The sequence below is a fragment of the Hydra vulgaris genome, chromosome 08, assembly GCF_038396675.1.
Source record: "Hydra vulgaris chromosome 08, alternate assembly HydraT2T_AEP".
NCBI classification, from domain to species: domain Eukaryota; kingdom Metazoa; phylum Cnidaria; class Hydrozoa; order Anthoathecata; family Hydridae; genus Hydra; species Hydra vulgaris.
In genome coordinates, this window is record NC_088927.1 from 23,651,732 (window position 1) to 23,672,139 (window position 20,408).

The 20,408-nt window shown below is 29.2% G+C and overlaps 1 protein-coding gene across 1 annotated transcript in view; it reads right to left on the bottom strand.

The window, feature by feature from the left end:
* LOC136083692 (uncharacterized) overlaps nt 1–20,408 on the bottom strand; it is a 98,646-nt gene that overhangs the window by 13,043 nt on the left and 65,195 nt on the right. Inside the window, exon 10 of the mRNA XM_065803271.1 lies at nt 9,114–9,175. Coding sequence (XP_065659343.1) covers nt 9,114–9,175 — 62 coding nt within the window. The remainder of the gene's footprint in view (nt 1–9,113; nt 9,176–20,408) is intronic.

Consider the following 20,408-nt stretch of genomic DNA (forward strand, 5'->3'; position numbering starts at 1 on the left):
TAGTTAAGTTTTTTAATTTTATTAAAAAAACCTAAAACTGTTCCTGATGATAGGAAGCTTTCTATCTGGTAGACCATATATGGGGATATTTCAGGAGATAAAAAATGGATTGGTAGAACAGCAACAATTTTTTCTTTTAACTTTTTTTACTTAAGCCAATACTTTACTTATATGGGAAAAAAAACTAATCAAAAAAAATTGAATTGGGCTGTGAATAAAGCAGTAAAATAGAATTGGACAGTGACTATTTGTGTGATATGTTTGATAAACAAAAAACTTGAGACTTTAGTAGTTGATATATACTGATGAAAAGACTAAAATTTATTGAAAATACTTTAAAATTTTATTCTAAAATGATAAAACTATGATAAACCAAAACAGTGTTACATTAATTAATACAGGGTTTTCAAAAAAAGGGAAAAAAAAAACTAAGAATAATGAAAGAAAAGATTGCTGCCCCATGCCAAACCCTCAGTTGATGTAGCTGCACTCTCTTGCGACAGCAAGCTATAAAATAGATGATGTATGTACTGAATTCTCCAACAGCAGACTATTTTAGCATGATGTCAGAGATATTTTTTAAACACACATTCATACATACATACATACATATATATATTTAAATTTTGATAAAATGAAAAACAACATTATTAATAGTACTTAAAGTTTTATGCCATACATGGCAATCATCAGCTATTAAATTTATTAAAAAAACCTGTTAGAAAAAACTGTTTAAAAGCAAACTCTTTTACAAATGAATTAAAAACTACGATAGAACAACTTCTGACATAATAAAAGATATAACTATTTAGTTTCCAGTATCAAAAGAGGACAGTAGAAATTTGCTGGAATGTCGACACTTAGATAATACTTTGTCTTTTTTATTAAGCAGGTTGTTTTGTTTGTGATATAAAATTATAAATTTCTTATGAAGGCAGAGGTTACAAATTTTAGATGTTGTTTTGATAGGTTTTCAGGGTTTTATAATTTTCCACTTTATTGTGTGTTTTATGTTTTTTTCTTTTTAACTCTAAATCTCTTTAGAAAGCTTGGTATTATTTCTGTATTTCACGACATTAAAAGATTTTAAATGATTTGCTTATCTAAGCTTGAATGGTGCCTTGCTGATACCGTAATATATATTTTCTTTTTCTTTAGGATTAGGATTTTCATCAATCACAGTAGCTTGATAGACAATATTACCTGATAAACATTGATTGTTCAATTGGCAAGTGGCCTTTGTAATGTAAATTTGTATCACTGTGTAAAATCTTGTGGTTATGTGAACTAATTATAGACTTAATATTTTGCAGACAGCTATAACTAACTTTGATTGAATTTCTGTTGAATATTTTGTGAAATTTATGGTTTACTGGAAAATCCAGGTCAATTAATTCTAGTAAATGACTGCCTATTTTTGTTTCCACATTCTGACTAAATAGAGTGTTGTACCATATGACTTTTTGCTTTTGATTTCTGTTTTTAGTCAAGGTAACTTGAGGTTGGTATTTCAGTTCACAATTAGAGCCACACTTTTTTAAAGCTTCTTCATAGATGGAATTCAGCTCGTGGCATTTACAGTTGAAAATAATTAAGATCAAAAATCATGTCGAGATAGTTAACTATTTTCATATTGGATGGAAATAAGAAGATCGTTATTTTTAAAAATTTTTACAAAATGGTTTATAATTTTCTCCATTTGCTGGCAATTTTTGTTTTTGAATATCGCTAGCTCATCATCACTATATAGACCAAAATCATTTCTACTATAATACTGCAAAAGTTGGAATAAAAGAAAAATTCCTACTAACTCACATACTTCAGCACCATCGTAAGCGCCCATTGTATCATTAAGGAGTCCACCTTTTTTCTTAATCCACGCATATTCGCTGTTAAAAAGTAAAGATTTTCTTGCGTGTCTTATTAATGTTTTGTATTCAATATTTATTATTAGAAGTTGTTCAGCAAATTTGATTGCATTGATAAACATTTTTTCACTTATTGAAGGATAAAAATCATTGATGTCAAAAACTAAAAATTTGTAAAGATGTTTATCCTTAATTTTCAAAAACCAGTCAGTGATGTTTTAAGTGGTTTGCCATTGATTAATAAATAACTTAAATCGGAGTTCATTGTTAAGTTTTGATAAAATAATTTTACTTATAGTTCCTATCTCATTTTTTGCTGGATTCAAAAGTCGCACTGTAGGGTGATAAGCAAAATTTTCTTTGCGATCTTTTAAAGTAAAAAAACATTCAGAAGACCCATTAATCTTGATTTCGTCATAAAACATCATGGCTTTGCAAAACATGCTTTCCTTCTTTATTTATTTTATCTTTTAAATTTGGGTCAGCTTTCTTGTAGGTGGCAGTAATACCATTTTTTATAAGGTGGTTATATTTTTCTTTGGATAACTTATACATATTTGATGTTTTGTTGGCTTTTATATAAATTTTGTTTGACATTTGTACTAATTTTACATCATTTTTTATATTATCTTGAAACATTGTTCAAAATCTTGTTTATGACTTTTTTAAACTTTATTGTTTTAATTAGATATATTAGATCTTTCTCGGAATAAGACAATTCTTTTACTTGAAGTGGATAATTGGTTGAATTAATTCCATAGCTTATATAGTCCTTATTATCTTTGTATGCTAAATTGTTGTTGATAAAATAAAATGCTTTTTATCTCATTTTTTTCAAAAGCAATTTGGTTTTCTCGAGTAGTTTTAATTTGTAGTCTTTTTCCGAAGGTATGGGAATGTTTTTGATTGAGTATCTCAGATTTATTTTTCCATTTTATTAGACGAACTTGATATATATATATATATATATATATATATATATATATATATATATATATATATATATATATATATATATATATATATATATATATATATGTGCAACAATAACTATGCACATATAACTGGATTGATATGAAATGATCTGGTTTTTTGAAATATTTTGAGAACCACATAAATCAATTTTGATAATTATTTAATGGTTTGAAGCAAATTTATCTTTAAATACTAGTTAAAGGAAAAAATACTTGGAGAAAAAAGTAATATGAGGTAACATTGATATGAGTTAGGTTGAATGCTTTTACCAGTCACCGGTTGTTTAACTTAATTTAACTATTCACATTGACGAAAATGTTGAAGTTACCCTATAATTAGTAGTTATGTTATTGTTGATAAAATACATAGTATCTAGGGTAACATCTTTTACATGAAAATACATGGTATACAACATTTATTGAAAAAGTCCATATTAAAATAATGACAAAAGTTGTATGTAACAATAGCTTTATGAAAATTTTTCGAATAATATTTGTGACATTTGGATACCTTGTAACCATTTTCCCAGAACTGACTAAAATTATGATGAACAGATTCAGAGGCTTGTTTGCTCCAATAGCCTGGACTTTTGTTTGGATAATCACTTGATATCGTTAAAAAAATTCTACTGTATGTTTTACTAAAGCATTTACTTTAGGTGATACTCTTAATCCAAGTTTACAGCTCTTCTTTAGTAGAATAATCTTTTATTTTTATTTCATACCTGGGTTCTAAAGTCTAAACAACCATCTTCTTTCTCAAGCATTCAAATGTCTGTAGTATGAAAGAAATATGTTCATCTGGTAAAAAAGACTTGATCAAAACATTTAAAATATCTATATTATCAAGAAGTTTTGAACATTGTCCTCTCTTAAATTCCCCACCACAAAGCCTTGGTCTTTTAAAGCCCAGTTTTTCATTTCACTCCTCTGCTTTAAAACAAAATTCTTTATGACTTTGTTTATGAATCAAGACAATTATGATACTTAACACTTATGATAGGGTACAGCAGATAACTTTGATTTTTTAATTTTATTTCTGCAAGCATTTTTGTAATTATTAGCTGATGATCTAATCATTCAAGCACTCTATGTTCACCTTGAAATTCAAAATTTTGAAAGTCATTTTTGCTAGCTATAAACCAAGGGCAAGGATGAGTTGAGGCTGCAGTTTCTATTCCAAAATAAATATTGGCCAACTTTAAATCGAAAGCACAAAAATATTTAATAAAAGTTTAAATTAATAAAATTGATTATTATTTTCATATTTGCATAAGATTCTTGCAAATTTTCTACAATAATAATGAGTTTGTTAACCCCACCACCTTTGTATTTTTCTTTGCGTATGCCTTCATCATAACTAAATTTTCTTTAGATCCCTCGCAACGATCTAAGGTATTTAAATAAATTTTCAAAAATTCAGCTCCTCCATCAATGCCAACTTTTAAAATGTACTCACTTAAAATATTTCTTTTTTTGACAACATTTTCCACCAGTCCTAGAATACCTTTGCAATAAGCCAACACCTTTTCATCCTCATTAAATTTAACAGATCTTATGTCAAAGTATTCATTTGAAATGGCATAATCTTCAATAAGTTTGTTTCTTGTATTTTTTTCAAATGATTTGCGACCTTTCCAACTTCTTAAAATACTTAAAGCTTTACCCCTTTGTGTGTTACTGAGACCACATGCATTTTACTATTGGTGAATCAGTAAACAGTACTTTGTAAGAAGTTTTTGGTCTTTGTATACTAATTGAAGTTCTGCATGTCGCAACCTTAATTAAACTATTTTGTTTTTTAAATTTTTGTTTAAGCATTTTAGAACATTGCAATTTGTCTTAATAAAAATCTATGATTTAAAATTTTTTATTTCTTTGGAATTATGATTATAATTTAGTTTTAATCAATTTATAATTTAGTTTTAGGAACTTTATAATATAATTAATATTTTTTTACCTTTATCTGGTTGCTTCATTAGGTTTTCCCTTCTCTCTGTATTACAACAATTGTGAGCTAATCCTGGTCCAATAACATTTAAACACCTTTTACAAACTATAATTGGTCAAGAAGAGGGTAAAACTTTCATGTTGAGTTTTTTTTTATATTTGATCCACATATCAAATAACTACTAGCAATAAGGCATATATCACATTGCCAAAACTGTTGGTTTTAGTAAGAATTGTTTCTTTGATCTTAGAGAAATCAAATGGTTTACATAAAGCTGTATTGGTGTTACCTTTTTCCATTTTTAAATTAGTTCATTATCTTCCACAAATTCCATTTGGAAAACAGTTATCATTTAAGCTAATATTGTCAATGAAATATTTTTTAATTCTTAATAAAACTACACTTCCACCTTGTATTTTACTTAAATTTTTTCCTTTTTCAAAGCAAATTAAACAAACTTTACTCCTACTTTGACTAAGAATTGAATACAGCATTTCAAAGGTAAAATAATTATTAATATTTAAACTTTTAAAGCACAACTAGCGATATTACAAACACAAAACATAACAAATCACAAATTACAATAATGCATAAAAATCAAAACTCGTTTAAAATAAAAGTATTTTTAATTAACCAATTTCAAATATTTTAGCAATAAAGAATGACTTTGAGGGTTTGTTTTAAATTGACGCGATTAAAAGAGTAGTTTATAAAAGTAAAACATCTAAAATTTTACAAATATGCTTTGGTAAAACATACAGAAGAATCTAAAAAAAAATTCCTTTAAGTAATTGTTCACAAAGGAGCGAACAAGCCTCTGAATTTTTTATCATAATTTTACTCAGCTTTGGAAAAATGGTTACAAGGTATCTAAATGTCACAAAAGTTATTAAAAAAATTTTCATAAAGTTATTGTTACATACAACTCTTGTCATTTTCTTTTCTAAAAGTCTTACTGATTAAATATATATAAACACAACTTATTGTGAACAGTTAGTTTGTTAAATATGAATCGGTTATTATTAACTTGTTATGTTAAATATCACTAAAAACCACAACAAAAAAACTAAAATCTTCTTTTTATTTGTGTCCGAGTTATTGGACCAAATCATATTAAAACTCTAACATGCCCCTAACGTATCACCCTTAAAGCCAATGCCTGCTAACTCAGCTAAAAATCCATATATTTATGTGGAAATGGCCGTACATGGGATTATGAGATGTCTTGCAGGACTATATTATAAACAACATAAATTTATTATACACCTTTGTTGTCTACTAAATATATTACATATTTCAATAGTATTGGACCCAATCATATTAAAACACTAAGAACACCCTCCGTAATGTCCTAAAAATATTTTTGAACTTTTTTTCTTTTCATATTTATTACAATCAAAAATTTTTTTTTAATGTTAATTCACCTCCCCAAGGCTGAGAAGGCCACTACAGATGAGGAGGCTACTTAATTGTGGTTCTAACCATCTCACAACTCTATAACTCCAAAACACAAACCTTGACGAACAAGGCCACTGCGCAGAGAAACAAGTTGAATTTATCAACAAATTTTAAATATCATGCCCAAAAAATATGCCGTTTAAAGGCTGTGACCTTTTAAAGTTATTTTTTGAGTTAATTGCGGAATAGTAAACTACAAATAATAACTTTTTAACAAGAAGAGATTTTTGCATTAAATTATATATCTGTCGATTAATTTGAGCCTAGTTTAAGATATTATGGAAAAAAAAAAAAAATTATTATTATTGAAACCATACATTGGACACAAGGACCCAAATTTTAGGTTTAATATTGTTTCCAGGCTCTGATTGTCACAATTTTTTCTAAAACACTCTTATTTTGCATTAGTATGATTATTACAAAATTTTATGAAAGCACCATTTCTGGCACTTTTTTAAGGTTTTTTAAGGCTTCTGGTGCATTTCTTAAACACTAAAAACTCAGATCGGCTTGTTTAACCCTCTTTTAATTTTTAGATATTGACAGAATATTTTCAAAATCTAGATCATAACAGAACAAGGTACAGTGGTTTCGAATGTAATCCGTAATGTAATTCATGTATGTAAAATGTAATCCGTTTCTAATGTACCTTTTTTTTTCATAAGAAATATTTCTACTTGGGTGCGGTAAACAAATATTGTAAATGTATATATTTTACACACAATGTTATAAAATTTATTATGTTATTAAATTCTAATGTTAATGTCTATATAACATTGTAAGTTTAACTCTATCAACAAAATTAGTTATCTACCAATAAGTTATATAACTAATTAAATTAATTAACAAATTGTTGTAATATCATTAATGAACACATACAGTGACTTGCCACATTTTAAGACTAAGTGAAAAAAACAGCCAAAACAAAGCACAGTGAAGAGAGTGAAGCAAAAACTTGATATCAACTTACCTTTACAACCTGGTCATAAAGGTACTTGTGGCAGAAAAAGGTTAATAACACCCAGGACTGACAGAAAAAAGTAGGGATATTTGTCTAAAACAAAGAATATACCCTGTCAACTTATTGACCAAGATTTTCAATGAATAGGGAACCGATACTTCCCAACGTATAGTCCAGAGATGTTTTAAAGAACTTGGTTTAACTTCATGTAGCAGATAAACCAAAGTTAAACACCCATTATGGTGAAGAAACATCTAAACTGGGCAAAAAAAAAAAAAAAACTTCACAGAGGATGGCTGGAAAAAAGTAACGCTGAATAAAAATCTTTAATTGTAAAGTTTAACTTGATTTTGGTATCGTTTTAAACCTTATTTGTGTGTGTTTTAAGTTTATTTTTCAGGTGAGAGCATTTTTAAAGTCATGAGTAGCAAATATAGCTTTGCTAGGAGAAGGGTGGGGGAAAAAATTCACTTAGATTGTCTTTTGCCAACCGTAAAACATCCTAACTCTTTCAAGGCGTGGTCAGTAACTAATTTTCAAGGTACTGAAAGGCTTCATATAATAAAAGGGATAATGAAACAAGATCAGTTTTGGGAATTTCCTAATGATTAATACCACAGTTGGAACAATGGTCCTAAATGAGACTAATACCACATTGGAACAATGATCCCAAATGAAGAAAAATACATTTTTATGCATGATAGGGCACCATGTAACAAGGCAAAAACCATTACAAAGATTTTGAAAGTAAAAAATATTGATGCCTTAGATTGGCTCGGAAATTCTCCAGATTTAAATCCAATTGAGAATGTATGGGAGCTGTTCAAACAGGAAATGGCCAAAAGCACAATAACAACAAAGCAGGAGTCGGTTGAAAAACCAATATGTGTAGAACCACAGTGAAGAGCATCAAACAAGAGTGAAAAGTGTATTTTAAGTATGCCATGGCACATGCAAAGCATAATTGCAGCAAAGATTTTGAATTTATGATTTGAAAACTAAGAAAATCTACTAATGCAAGGACTGCCTTGCATTAGTAGATTTTCTACTATCTCACATGCAATTTTACATAAAAATATTGCATATATCGCAAAAAAATTTAACAAAATTAATAGCAGTTAATTTTGCACACAGGCATACACGCATACATAATATGCGGCTCAAAAAGAAAAAAAAAATTCAATAAGTTTATCAAGCACATACTCTTCAAGTTTAAAGTTGAATAATTGTAACACTGCATATATATTATTTAAATGCTGTACATTTTTGTGCCAAATTTGCTATTGACATACAACCATGTTATTAGAGTAAATTACTCAATTTTAAAATATTCAAGTCATTAAGTGTGGTTTCTGTAAACTGTATAAGCATGCTATTTATACTTTATCATTAAGTGTTGATTTTTATCACAACTATTTGCAAAACATGAAAAATTTAAAAATATTGTGTAACTTTGATAAAAGGAAGTTAATAATTTAAGTTAACTAATGTCTTTGTTAAACAACAGATAAAAGGCTTTTTTTTATAACACCAATATGTACTAAAATATAATTAAACATTTTTATTTTTATTTTGAATTGAAAGACATTTTTTTCTTTATTTTATGTTTAACACCCATGGTTCAACTATATCCTTTAACTTTATTTGCAGAAAAAGATATGGCAAACCAATACTCTGTTTTAAGCAAGATACTAACATTTATTTTCAAAACAATGCTTTATTAAACAAAAGCAAACAAAGATTTTGAAAAAACAAACAAAAACTCAAGTATTTGAAATTAATATCTTAAGATATTGTGATGTGAGATGTACACAATAACAAAAAAAGAGCAAAGTAAAATAATTTGGAAGACTTGACAAAAAAAAATTATTTCAATTTCACCAATTACAACATAAGCATACCACACAATGCCATTTCATTAACTTCTTTCTTTTTAATACCATTCTTTGTTAAGCAACGTTTCCTACAAAAATAATAAATATCATACATTAAAAACAAATATATATATAAATATATATATATATATATATATATATATATATATATATATATATATATATATATATATATATATATATATATATATATATATATATTAGGGTGTTCAAAAAAATGAATTTTTTGAATTTTAACTAACATTATAAGGTGTCCAACCTTGATATTACTAATAATTTATTTTTTTTCATAATTAGATTATTCCATGGCTTCCCTCAATGGGTCCAAAGGTCATTTTTTGCCCATATTTTAGACTAACTGAGGGGAGTGTTACCATTATCCAAATTAATTTCTTTTTTTTTATTGTTTTATCTTTTTGAAGGAAATAAATAATGCGGTAGTGGTGTAGTGGTAAAGCGCTCGCTTCATAAGCGAGAGGTTTCGAGTTCGATCCCCACCACATCCCTGGTAGTACCGCGCTCAACTTGTTTTTCCCCGCAGCAGCCTTGTTCATCAAGGTTCGTGTTTCGGAGTTATAGAGTTGAGAGAGGGTTAAAACTACTATTAAGTAGCCTCCTCATCTGTAGTGGCTTCTTGGCCTTGAGGAGGTGAATAACAAAAAAAAAAAAAAAAAATATAATGTTAATCTTAATTTGTTTTTTTATTTGAACAATGAAGATCAAAAAATTCAAAAAAATTGATTTATTTTATTATGTTTCACTATCTTTTTCTACCTTTGTCCGATGTACCATTTTAATGTGTTTTCTGTAATATTTTAAATACACATACATTTGTTTTATTTTGTGAACAATTATATTTTACCTTGTGTATGCAATTTGATTTTATATTTTGGTTATCATTTATCTTTTCAGAAACTAATTAACTTAAAAAAAGTTACTTAATAGTAAAATGTCACCAAAAAAGAAGTTGAAGCTTACTCAAAACAAGGCTGAAGTATTTCTAGTAAAGAAAGTTAGAGAAAATCTTTTATGTTATAAACTTTCTACTGGTAGAGAGGTTTTGCAATACTACCTATATCAAAGAAACTTGAATCCCAAAGTAAAGAAAACAGTTTTAATTAGGTGTCATTTCAAAATTAATTCATTTGAGCACAGATGCCTTCCACAAGCTGACTGTTGTGTAATGTCTAAATTGGTAAGGCCATGGAATCTTGCAGGATTCCCTATCATAACCTTGGAAAATATCAGGTAAATGAATTCAAAATTTATCAACAAATTTATTTTTATCTTTATTTTAAAATTTGAATAAATTTTGCATTTTAAAGAAGAAGATTGATAAAATGGTGAACGATTACAAGTTAAAGAAGAATAGCAAAAGGAACAGCTCAACAGATACAAAAAGGAATTTTTGAAGAAATGTTAAAATTATTTTGGATTAGTAAAAAAAAAAGAAGAACTAATTGAAGATATTATGAAAGACATGAGAAGGACATCCAAAGCCAAAAATGAAGATATTGCATTTATCTTGGACCAACTTGGAAATAGGATAGGAAAAATATGAACAAATGGTAAAAGGTTTACGTACACTATTTAGAGATCCCACAAAAAATTGCGTTCCATGTTAAACATAGAAATTAAACTAAACAATGGTAACAATCTAGACAGTTTAGAAAACTCTTCAAGTAATGATAATAATTCTAACTGTGAATATGTAGCAGTTATAAAAAAAGAACAATCTACCTCTATTGTTTTGTTACCTAAAAATATTTAAAAAAAAACAGCTCTCATAGCAATATTTGAGGGACTTTCAGTTAGACAACACACTGCAATAATGGCAAGTGTTATTGCTAATTCAGGAGGTGATGTTACTAATTTTGCAATATCTTCTTCAACTGCGTTTAGAGTTGCAGAGGAAGTTGTAACTAAAGAAGGAGAAAAGATTAAAAAACATGTTAATGATCTTGTTAAATCTTCATAATTACCAATTAGTCTCTATTTTGATGGAAAAATAGTTAAGGAGTTCACAAAAGAATAGATCAAAAAGAATAGATCAACTTGCTGTTTCCGTCAGGATAGATGGACAGAGTGAGCTTCTTGGGACTCATCATTTGAACTCTTGTACTGGAGAAACACAGAAGAATAAAATACAATCATAAAACTTCTTCATTAATTTGATATTAACTCTTGTACTGGAGAAACACAGAAGAATGCAATACAATCACAAAACTTCTTCATTAATTTGATATTTTTGATAAAATACAAGGATGCGTTTTTGATACAACTTCTGTAAATACTGGTAACAAAAACTCCCTTATGTTTAATGATGATACTCCCCCAAGTTAAAAATCTCAATTTATTTTACGAGCTCATTACTTTTAAATATTCTTTAATAGGAGTTGATCAATAAATTGCACAATGAGGATAAAAGACAAAGTACCTTCCTCGTATCAATGAGGATAAATAACAAAAATACCTTCCTCGTATCAATGAGGATAAAAAACAAAGTACCTTCCTCATATCAAACAAATATAAGAGTGAAAGAACAATTTAAAAAAATCTAATTAAGTAAAGAATTCTTTGTTTACAAAATAAATTTATAAACATGAACTATGTTTGACAACTAATTACTTCAGAAACTAATCATAAATATAATTTTATTATGTAAATATAAATATTTTAATATGTAAAGTATCTTGTTAATAAGTAGAACACTAATATACTGCAAAAAAGCTTAAAAATACCTTTTTTAAATTTTTGATCTTCATTGTTCAAATAAAAAATAATATTAAGCTTTCACAATATATTTTTATTTACTTCAAAAGATAAAACAACAAAAAAAGAAAAAAAGAAAAATTAATTTGGGCAATGATAACACTCCCCTTAATTAGTCCGAAATATGGACAAAAACATATTTTTAAGAAAAACACGATATTTTAATCTTGACATGTTTTGAAATATTAACAGACAAATAGAATTGTTACAAAACAATAAAAATTATATTACAAATTATGATAACATATATAGCAAAAAAAATAATAAGCAAATAAAACAAACTAGATTGACAAATTTATATTATAACCAACAGTTTGTTTATTTAAAGATGGGTTTTTCAATTTAATATGGAGTGCTTCTTTAATTTTCAATTTGTTTTTGTTAGGAGCAGTATCCAAAAATTTTAAAACAAATATAGTTACTTAGGTTTTAGATAAGGCGGTAGAGAAGGATGTTTACTGAGTTTGTGCATCTTAAGTAAAGCATAAATTCTGGCTGTTTGTGAACCATCAGGATAAATTTTATTGTAAACATCATTTTCAAAACAATTATATTTTTTAAGTTTCCTTAGATACCGTTGTAAAGATTGTTCTCTTTTAATAGTTGGATATTTCATTAATTGAATGGCGTTGTCATGAATTCTCCTTTATCACCAATATTAGCTAATATTTTTATTAGGTTTCATGAACAAAAATGGGTTAGTAGTTGTTCTTCCTCCATATCGATTTTCCATAAACGTTATGTGGATGATATTATCGCTATTTTTAACTCAAAGTTTGAGGCTTTTTTACACATCTTAATAAACAACATAAAAACTTAAAATTGACCATGGAAAAAGAATACGATAATCAAATTGCATTTTTAGATGTTCTTATCAATAAGTCTGTTTCGCTTTCCACATCAGATTATCACAAAAAAACATATACAGATCTTTTACAAAAATTTTCTAGTTTTGTTCCCTATTGTTATAAAATTAGTTTTATACATTGTTTGATTGATAGAACATTTAAAATTAACAACTTATAATTAGTATTGATAACCCTAATATAAACTTCCATTTATAGGATTTTACTCAAATTTTATCAAATCTAAAGTTAATAAAGTCATTAAAAAATATTGTAAAAGATGTCATAATTAATTTAATTTTCACAACCAACAAATTACTAAACAGCTTATGTATAAAAGATCCACTTCCTAAGCTGCTCGAATCCAATGTTGTTTACAAACTTTTTCGTTCTGGATGTAACTCCATATTAAATGGGAAAACCCATCTTTAAATAAACAAACTGTTCGTTATAATATAAGTTTGTCAATCTAGTTTGTTTTATTTACTTATTATTTTTTATGCTATTTACGTTATCATAATTTGTAATATAACTTTTATTGGTTTGTAACAATTCTATTTGTCTGTTAATATTTCTCTGTAATGTCTTCAAATTTTGATTTTATTTTGGTTTTAAATTGTAACTTTATCTTATGAAAATGTAGAATATTAACTACAAAACATGTCAAGATTAAAAGATATTGTGTTCTTCTTAAAAATATGTTCACATTTATTGCTATTATGTTGCTCACGAAATGTATATGTATATATATATATATGTATATATATATGTGTGTATATATATATGTGTGTATATATATGCATATATATGTATATATATATATATATATATATATATATATATATATATATATTATATATATATGTATATATATATATATATATATATATATACAGTATCGGACAAAACGAGTGCAACCAAATAATGCTAATTTAGTTTTTTTTTTATAAAAGTGCTGCATTTTTTCAATTTAGAGAAATAACTATGTAACTGTTTAGAGACAAAGTTCTTTAAGTTTTATTCATCACAAAGTTCATTATTTGTACACAAAAATTAATAAATTACTTATAAGTATTTCAAAAAGTTGATTTTCTTCTGGAAAAAACAAGTGCAACTCGACAAAATGTTGACCAAGCTGTATTTCGCTATCAATATTTTATGGCGAATCCTTTGTTGTAGATCACAGCCTTGCATGATCGAGGCATAGATTCGATCAGGTGATCAATGAAACTTTGTGGAATCGCTGCCCAGGCCTTTTGGCTTTGTTCAAACAGTTGATCCTTATTACGAACACCTTCATGATTAATTCTGCAGTTGACAATCTCCCACAGGTTCTCGATCTCGAGGCGGTCAATCCATCACCAATAGGTGGTTTTCTTGAAACCACTGCTTGACTACTTTTGCGTGTGTGTTTCGGATCGTTGTCTTGCTGAAAAACCCATTTTATTGGCATATTCCATTCAGCATGAGGTAACATAACATCTTTCAGGATATTTTTATACATGAAACGGTCCATTATTCCATCGTTTTGATGTATTGGACCTAGACCGTTAGCAGAAAAACACCCCCAAACCATTACATTGCCTCCACCATGCTTCACGGTCATATGGCAGTAACATAAATCGAGGCATTTTCCGGCCAGTCATCGTACACGGCAAATGTCATCGCTCCCAATGATGTTGAACTTCGGTTCATCACTGAACAGGACAGTTCGCCATTTCTGCACATTCCAGTCAATATGAGATGTAGCAAACAGAAGTCTTTTCTTCTGGTTTTTTAGTGAAATCAGCGGTTTCTTTGCAGGGCGTCGAGAAAACAATCCGGCTTCAACAGCACGTCGTCTGATTGTTCGGTCCGATACAGGCAGCTCTAATTGCTTTTGTAATTCGACTGATGATATCCAGGGATCCTTCTTGATGGATCTGACGATCATAGAATCCTCTCTAGAAGTGGTGGAACGCGGTCTTCCACCTTTGTTATCTGCTGCCAACTTCCCCGTAGAACGATATTTGGAACATAGTCTTGATACGGTCCATTTTTTTTACGCGATATTTATCACAAATACTTTTTTGTGACATTCCACTTACGTAATCGCCAATAATTTTCTTTCTTAGATCCAATCCAAGACTGTCGGGAGCCATTTTTGCACTTGAAGTCATAAAAATAATAAAAATAAATAATCACGCTCCTCAAGGCTTACCTTGTTAAATTTACCTTGTGATGATACAATAATGCTCTGTGGAACACAACGTCTTGGTTGGATGTGGACTGTATTGTGTAATGAAACACTTGTTGTATTTCACTTGTTGTATTGATGTTCTTCGATAAAACACTTTGATAAAACTCACTTCGATAAACTGTCTTGATAATACTGACTGATTGACTTCCATATATTGACTGAATTACATGTCGATTTACATGTCTCTTATATAGTAAAATAAACCTGTGTGAACCTGTTCTGGAAGATTTTAGATGCTTCTTTTCTATGCTTCTGGAAGCTTCTGGATGCGTCTGGATGCTTCTGAATGTTTCTGGATATTTCTGGATGCTACTGGATGCTTCCAGATGCTTCTTCTAGAAACTTCTGGAAGCTTCTACATGCTTCTGGAAACTTCTGGATACTTCCTTTAATTATTAAAAAACTTCCGTGACGTTGACACGGACCAGACTTAAGAAAATGAAACAAACAAAAAAAGTTGCACTTGTTTTGTCTGCAGCAAAATGGCACTTGTCAACGAAATTCTGCCTGTGTTCTGTCACCTGTCAGCTGATTGCTCATGTCATAGCATGCTATGACTCCAGACTCCTGAACTGTTTGCTGTGGTAGTATAGTTCGTTTCGTTTTTAAGACATGTAAAATTAGGAACACTTTTTAGCATTGTTCGTTGGTGGTTGCAAATGTTTTGTCCAATACTGTATATATATATATATATATATATATATATATATATATATATATATATATATATATATATATATATATATATATATATTAACCAATTATTTTTACTTACTTTCTATTTTTACTTATGAATAGATTTATGATTTTTTTTTTTTTTTTAGTATTATTATTATAACACTATTGTATGATTTAAAAAGGAAAATAAATATCTTGTTGTTGTTGTTGTTGCTGTTGTTGTTGTTGTTGTTGTAGGTTGGCATTGTCAACTGGTGTACAAGCCCGAATGTGATATACTGGTTAGAAATTACATGGGTCTGAGTTCTTAAAGTATAAAATTTCAATTTTACATATATACACACACATATATATATAATATTAATAATATAAAATAATATAACAATGAGTAAATTAATTATAAGTATTTAATATCAATAACTAAATGATTGATAAGGATGGTGTCACTCAAACAGAATTCTAATCAAAGAGTGACACCAGTTTTTAAATATAATGTGATTAATAATAAACGTACACACATAAAACATACATAAACTAAGTAAAAATGTAAAAATCATACTTTGATGAAAATAATAAAAAATAAACAAACAAGAAGTTAATGATAATAGTTGTAGTAATCATGATTAAAAAAATAAGAGCACATTTAAATATTAGGTGAAAATCATGTCAATAAGTTAGAACAACATTGTTCTCAGAATTTTTTAAAATTGATTTTGTTTAAGATTAAGAAAAGACAATGCGTTTGAAGTTGTAGTTTTTTGAACTCATTCACTATGCATACAAGATTCTTGTTCAATTCACAAATGCACTAATAGACAGCAGAATGTTTACCATAGTTCTGCATTGCTTTTTTTATTATTTATCTATACCTCTTTGGAATATTAGTGGATAAACCATAGGATCTAAGTTGGCACACATGCTTAACATAATTTAGGAAAAATCTAGGAGAAACAAACTCTGCCTTAAAAATCCCCTACCTTGGGGCTCTTGATTGAGTAAAGGCTAGAGATGATGTCTCTATAAAAATACTCATCTTGGGCAGATGTAACTGCATCCAGCTACTGACTTGTAGAAAGCCTCCTAGACAAAGACTTAAGGCATAAGAATAACTCTGCTAAACAGCCTTGAACCTCTTCTTCATCTATTAGGCTGGCGTCGATGTAGACTACATTGTTTTCTGCCTAGAAAGAAAAATGATGAATCTTCTCCACTCTACTCATATATATTTATTTGTGCCTCCTTGATAGTGGCTTGATAGTGGCTTGATAGTGCAACTCTTCCTATTATTTCCTAATGAGGGTACAGCTCTAAAACTCAGTTTAATGGTTCTGAGGCCAGCTGGTAGTAAGGTTTCCTAAACTCTGGTAGCTCTCAGAGAGGCTGATTCCATCAACAGCTGAAATATCAGAGTATTACCAGTGCCATGTTGCACATGGATGGCGTCTTTGATGAAGCTTTTGGTGTCAAGGCCACACAAGGAGCCCTATGTTACAACTTAGGGTTAATTAACAGAACTGAGAAAATTGCATAGCTCATTGCTTAAGAGGTGTGCTCTATCTATGAATGAGTCAAGTTTTCTTTAAACTTAAATCATGCCAAAACAAACCCAAAATAATAAACATAAAAAACAATCCCCACCACCTAACTGTTTAAATATATCTTTTACAAATATTCGTGGTCTGCAAACCAACCTTCCATCATTTGAATTTTACCTATTGCAAAATTCACCAGACTTGCTTGCTCTTAGTGAGACAAAGTTAAACCCTAAAATTTCTTCTTCAGATTTCAGTGTTGATGGATACTATCCTTTGATTGGCAAAGACTCCAATAGTCACATGCTTGTCTTGGGGGTACACATACGCATTAATTCACCTATTTGTCATGAAATCAGGTTTGAACCCTTTTACCATTTTTTTATGCGCTTTTGTTTAGCACCTTTTTACTCTATTACTTTTCTCTTTATTCTTTATTCTTATTTCTCCTTCTTTTACACTCTTTTAGATGTAACTTTTGATCAAATTGACAATGCTTGTTCTCTTTGCCCCTCAACCAATATTGCTGTTATTGGTGACTTTAATGCTCATCACACTGAATAACTTGGCTTTAACACCACTGATACTGCTGGCACTAAAGCCTATAACTTCTGTATTTCCAAATCTCTTACTTAGATAGTTAACTTTGTGACTTGTTTACCTGACAACCCTAATCATTTACCATCTCTCCTTGATTTATGTCTTGTCTCTGATCCTAGCTTGTGTTCAGTTTCTCCTTTTTCTCCCTTAGATGGTTTTGACCATGCAATGATCTCTTTAAATCTTTCATCTTGTACTTCTTTTTTGGACTCATCATACTACTGATTACTACCCTAAAGCTGACTGGGATTCTTTACATAATTTTCTTTCACGGTCTTGGGCTGATGTCTTTACTCTCTCTGCTGATAAATATATTGTATTCAGGCAGGAATGGAAACTTTTATTCCTTCTCACCAGTTGCAAGTCAAGCCTCATTCTACTCCATGGTTTTCACCTTCCTGTGCAGCTTTTATATCTAATCATAATCATTCTTTTCATCTTTTTCAAAAGAACAACTCTCTTGAGAAAAAATGATTATTTATTATTGTAAGAAGTAAATATAAAAAGGTCCTCTCTAATGCTAAGTTCCATTTTTCTCAGCTCACTAAACTTCATAACTTATATCAGAAGTTAGACTCTAGAGACTTGGAAAGTCTTCAACAGCGCCATTAGCAACAGTAGCAACAGTCGAATTGCTCTAGACATAATAAAAGTCTTATTCGTTTCCTGGATCTGTCCCTGCATGCTCTAATAACTTTTACTTGTCTAGTTTTTCCCCGCACTTAAACTCTTTGGAACTCTCTCCCATTTTCATGTTTTCCTGACTCTACAACTCCCTTCTTTTTTTTCTAGTAACTCCCAACTTAATAGTAGTTGGAAGTAAATCAGAATAAGTTGAAAAAGAAAAAGTAAAAACATTTTTACCATTACATTCTTTAGCTGCTTGATGAATTTTTTTACATTCTACTTCAACCATGTTTTTAAATACAAACCAAATGGGCTCTCTTAACTAATAATAGTTTGCAAATGAAACATTAAATCATGTTAGCAAAGATCATTGCCACATTGTTGCATTCTAAAATTTACTGCTGTAAAAGGATTATAAATATATAGTTGACAATATGAGTTTAAATTTGTTCATCAATAAATTAAAATTTAAACCAACAAGCAAACAAGCATCATAAAGAAAATGAAAATAAAAAAGATTTTGACTAATAAATTTTGAAAAAGTGATGCAGCAACAGACACCACTATAATTACACAATCTGGGATACATAGTATGTCATTTTTGAGTTAAAAGCATGACGTGTTTTAAACTCAAAAACAACAAAAATCAACTTTTTAAAAATGCCAGTTAAGTTTGCACTTACAATATTTGCAAGTAGTGCATTCCAATACATAATGATTCGGTTAGTAAAGAAACTGTTCCTTTCCTGGCAGGTTTTTACAACCTGCTAAGTTAACGATTGGATGTGTCTATGCAGACTGTATTCTGAGAGCGCTTGTGCATATACTTGTGGAACTACCAGGTCAACTATCTATATCCTAATTGCAATTTTTTATTGTTGAATCAGGTCAACCCTTATTTGTCACTCTTCTAGAGTAATGAGACCAAGAATGGCTACACTATACTCACATTTTTTATTTCTCTGCTTGTGATATCTTACCATGCTGACTTGCTATTGCTGATGACCACTCTCTGTATTTGGTTTTTTAACAAGTAAGTTATCCACCTGAATAGTGTGTCACATATAACTTTGCATTTTTAAGATTAAAAAACCTAAGCTTTTTAGACCATTCAACTGCGTAGTCTGTCTTGTTAGAAGTTTAGAAACAAAGATATATGCTATAGTAGCCATTTGGCTTTGTCTCAAAGGTTGACATCTGATGTAACCATTCAAAGTCTAACTCAAACTGGAAATATTCATTAAGCAATTAAGAAATCTTATTCATGTCTATTGCTGTTTTCCATGGAGTATAATTACCATATTTACCATAAGCTTCTATTTGACTTGGTTAGAAATTTAAAAGGAAGCTTTAGATCAAATTTAAAAGTAGCTGCACTTACATTCTCATACTAGAAAACTTCTGATCACAACTTTAACTAGTTCTTTGCAGGCTGTCTTATTCTTTTTGCAAATCGCTTTATGGGTCCATCAATCAGCTTCGACTGCTTTTTCAAAAAGTTCTTTTCTTTGCTTGAAGGGTGTTTTAGATAAAGGTATGTGTAAATCAACCGACTCACTAATTTTGTCAATGAAAACCTCATAGTCGTTGTTCGCTGAAAATAAGTGGAAGTTTGTCACTCAGTCATAAGATGTGATTTGTGTTTACTTTATTATGAGTGCTGTTTGTAGTAAAAGAACTTATGAGTAAGCAGTGAACTTCTTCTGCAGGTATGTAGCTGAGTGCTTTATCTTCATATATGTCATCTATGCAGTCAGATTCATCAGTGATAATTAGGTCTAGTGTACTTGACAGTCTTTCTTCTCTATTTGCAGTGGGTGAGGAAAGTAGCCATTAGTGTGAGAAAGTTTTTGTTTAAACATTGCAGGAATTACATGTCAGTCAGATGCTCATTTTGTATATGCCCAACTGTTGCTGTGCCAATAAGTTTCAATTAGCTATTACTTGCCATATTTTTTTTATTTTTTTCTGAGTTAAGTTATTTACTTTTCTTTTATTTGCTGGGATA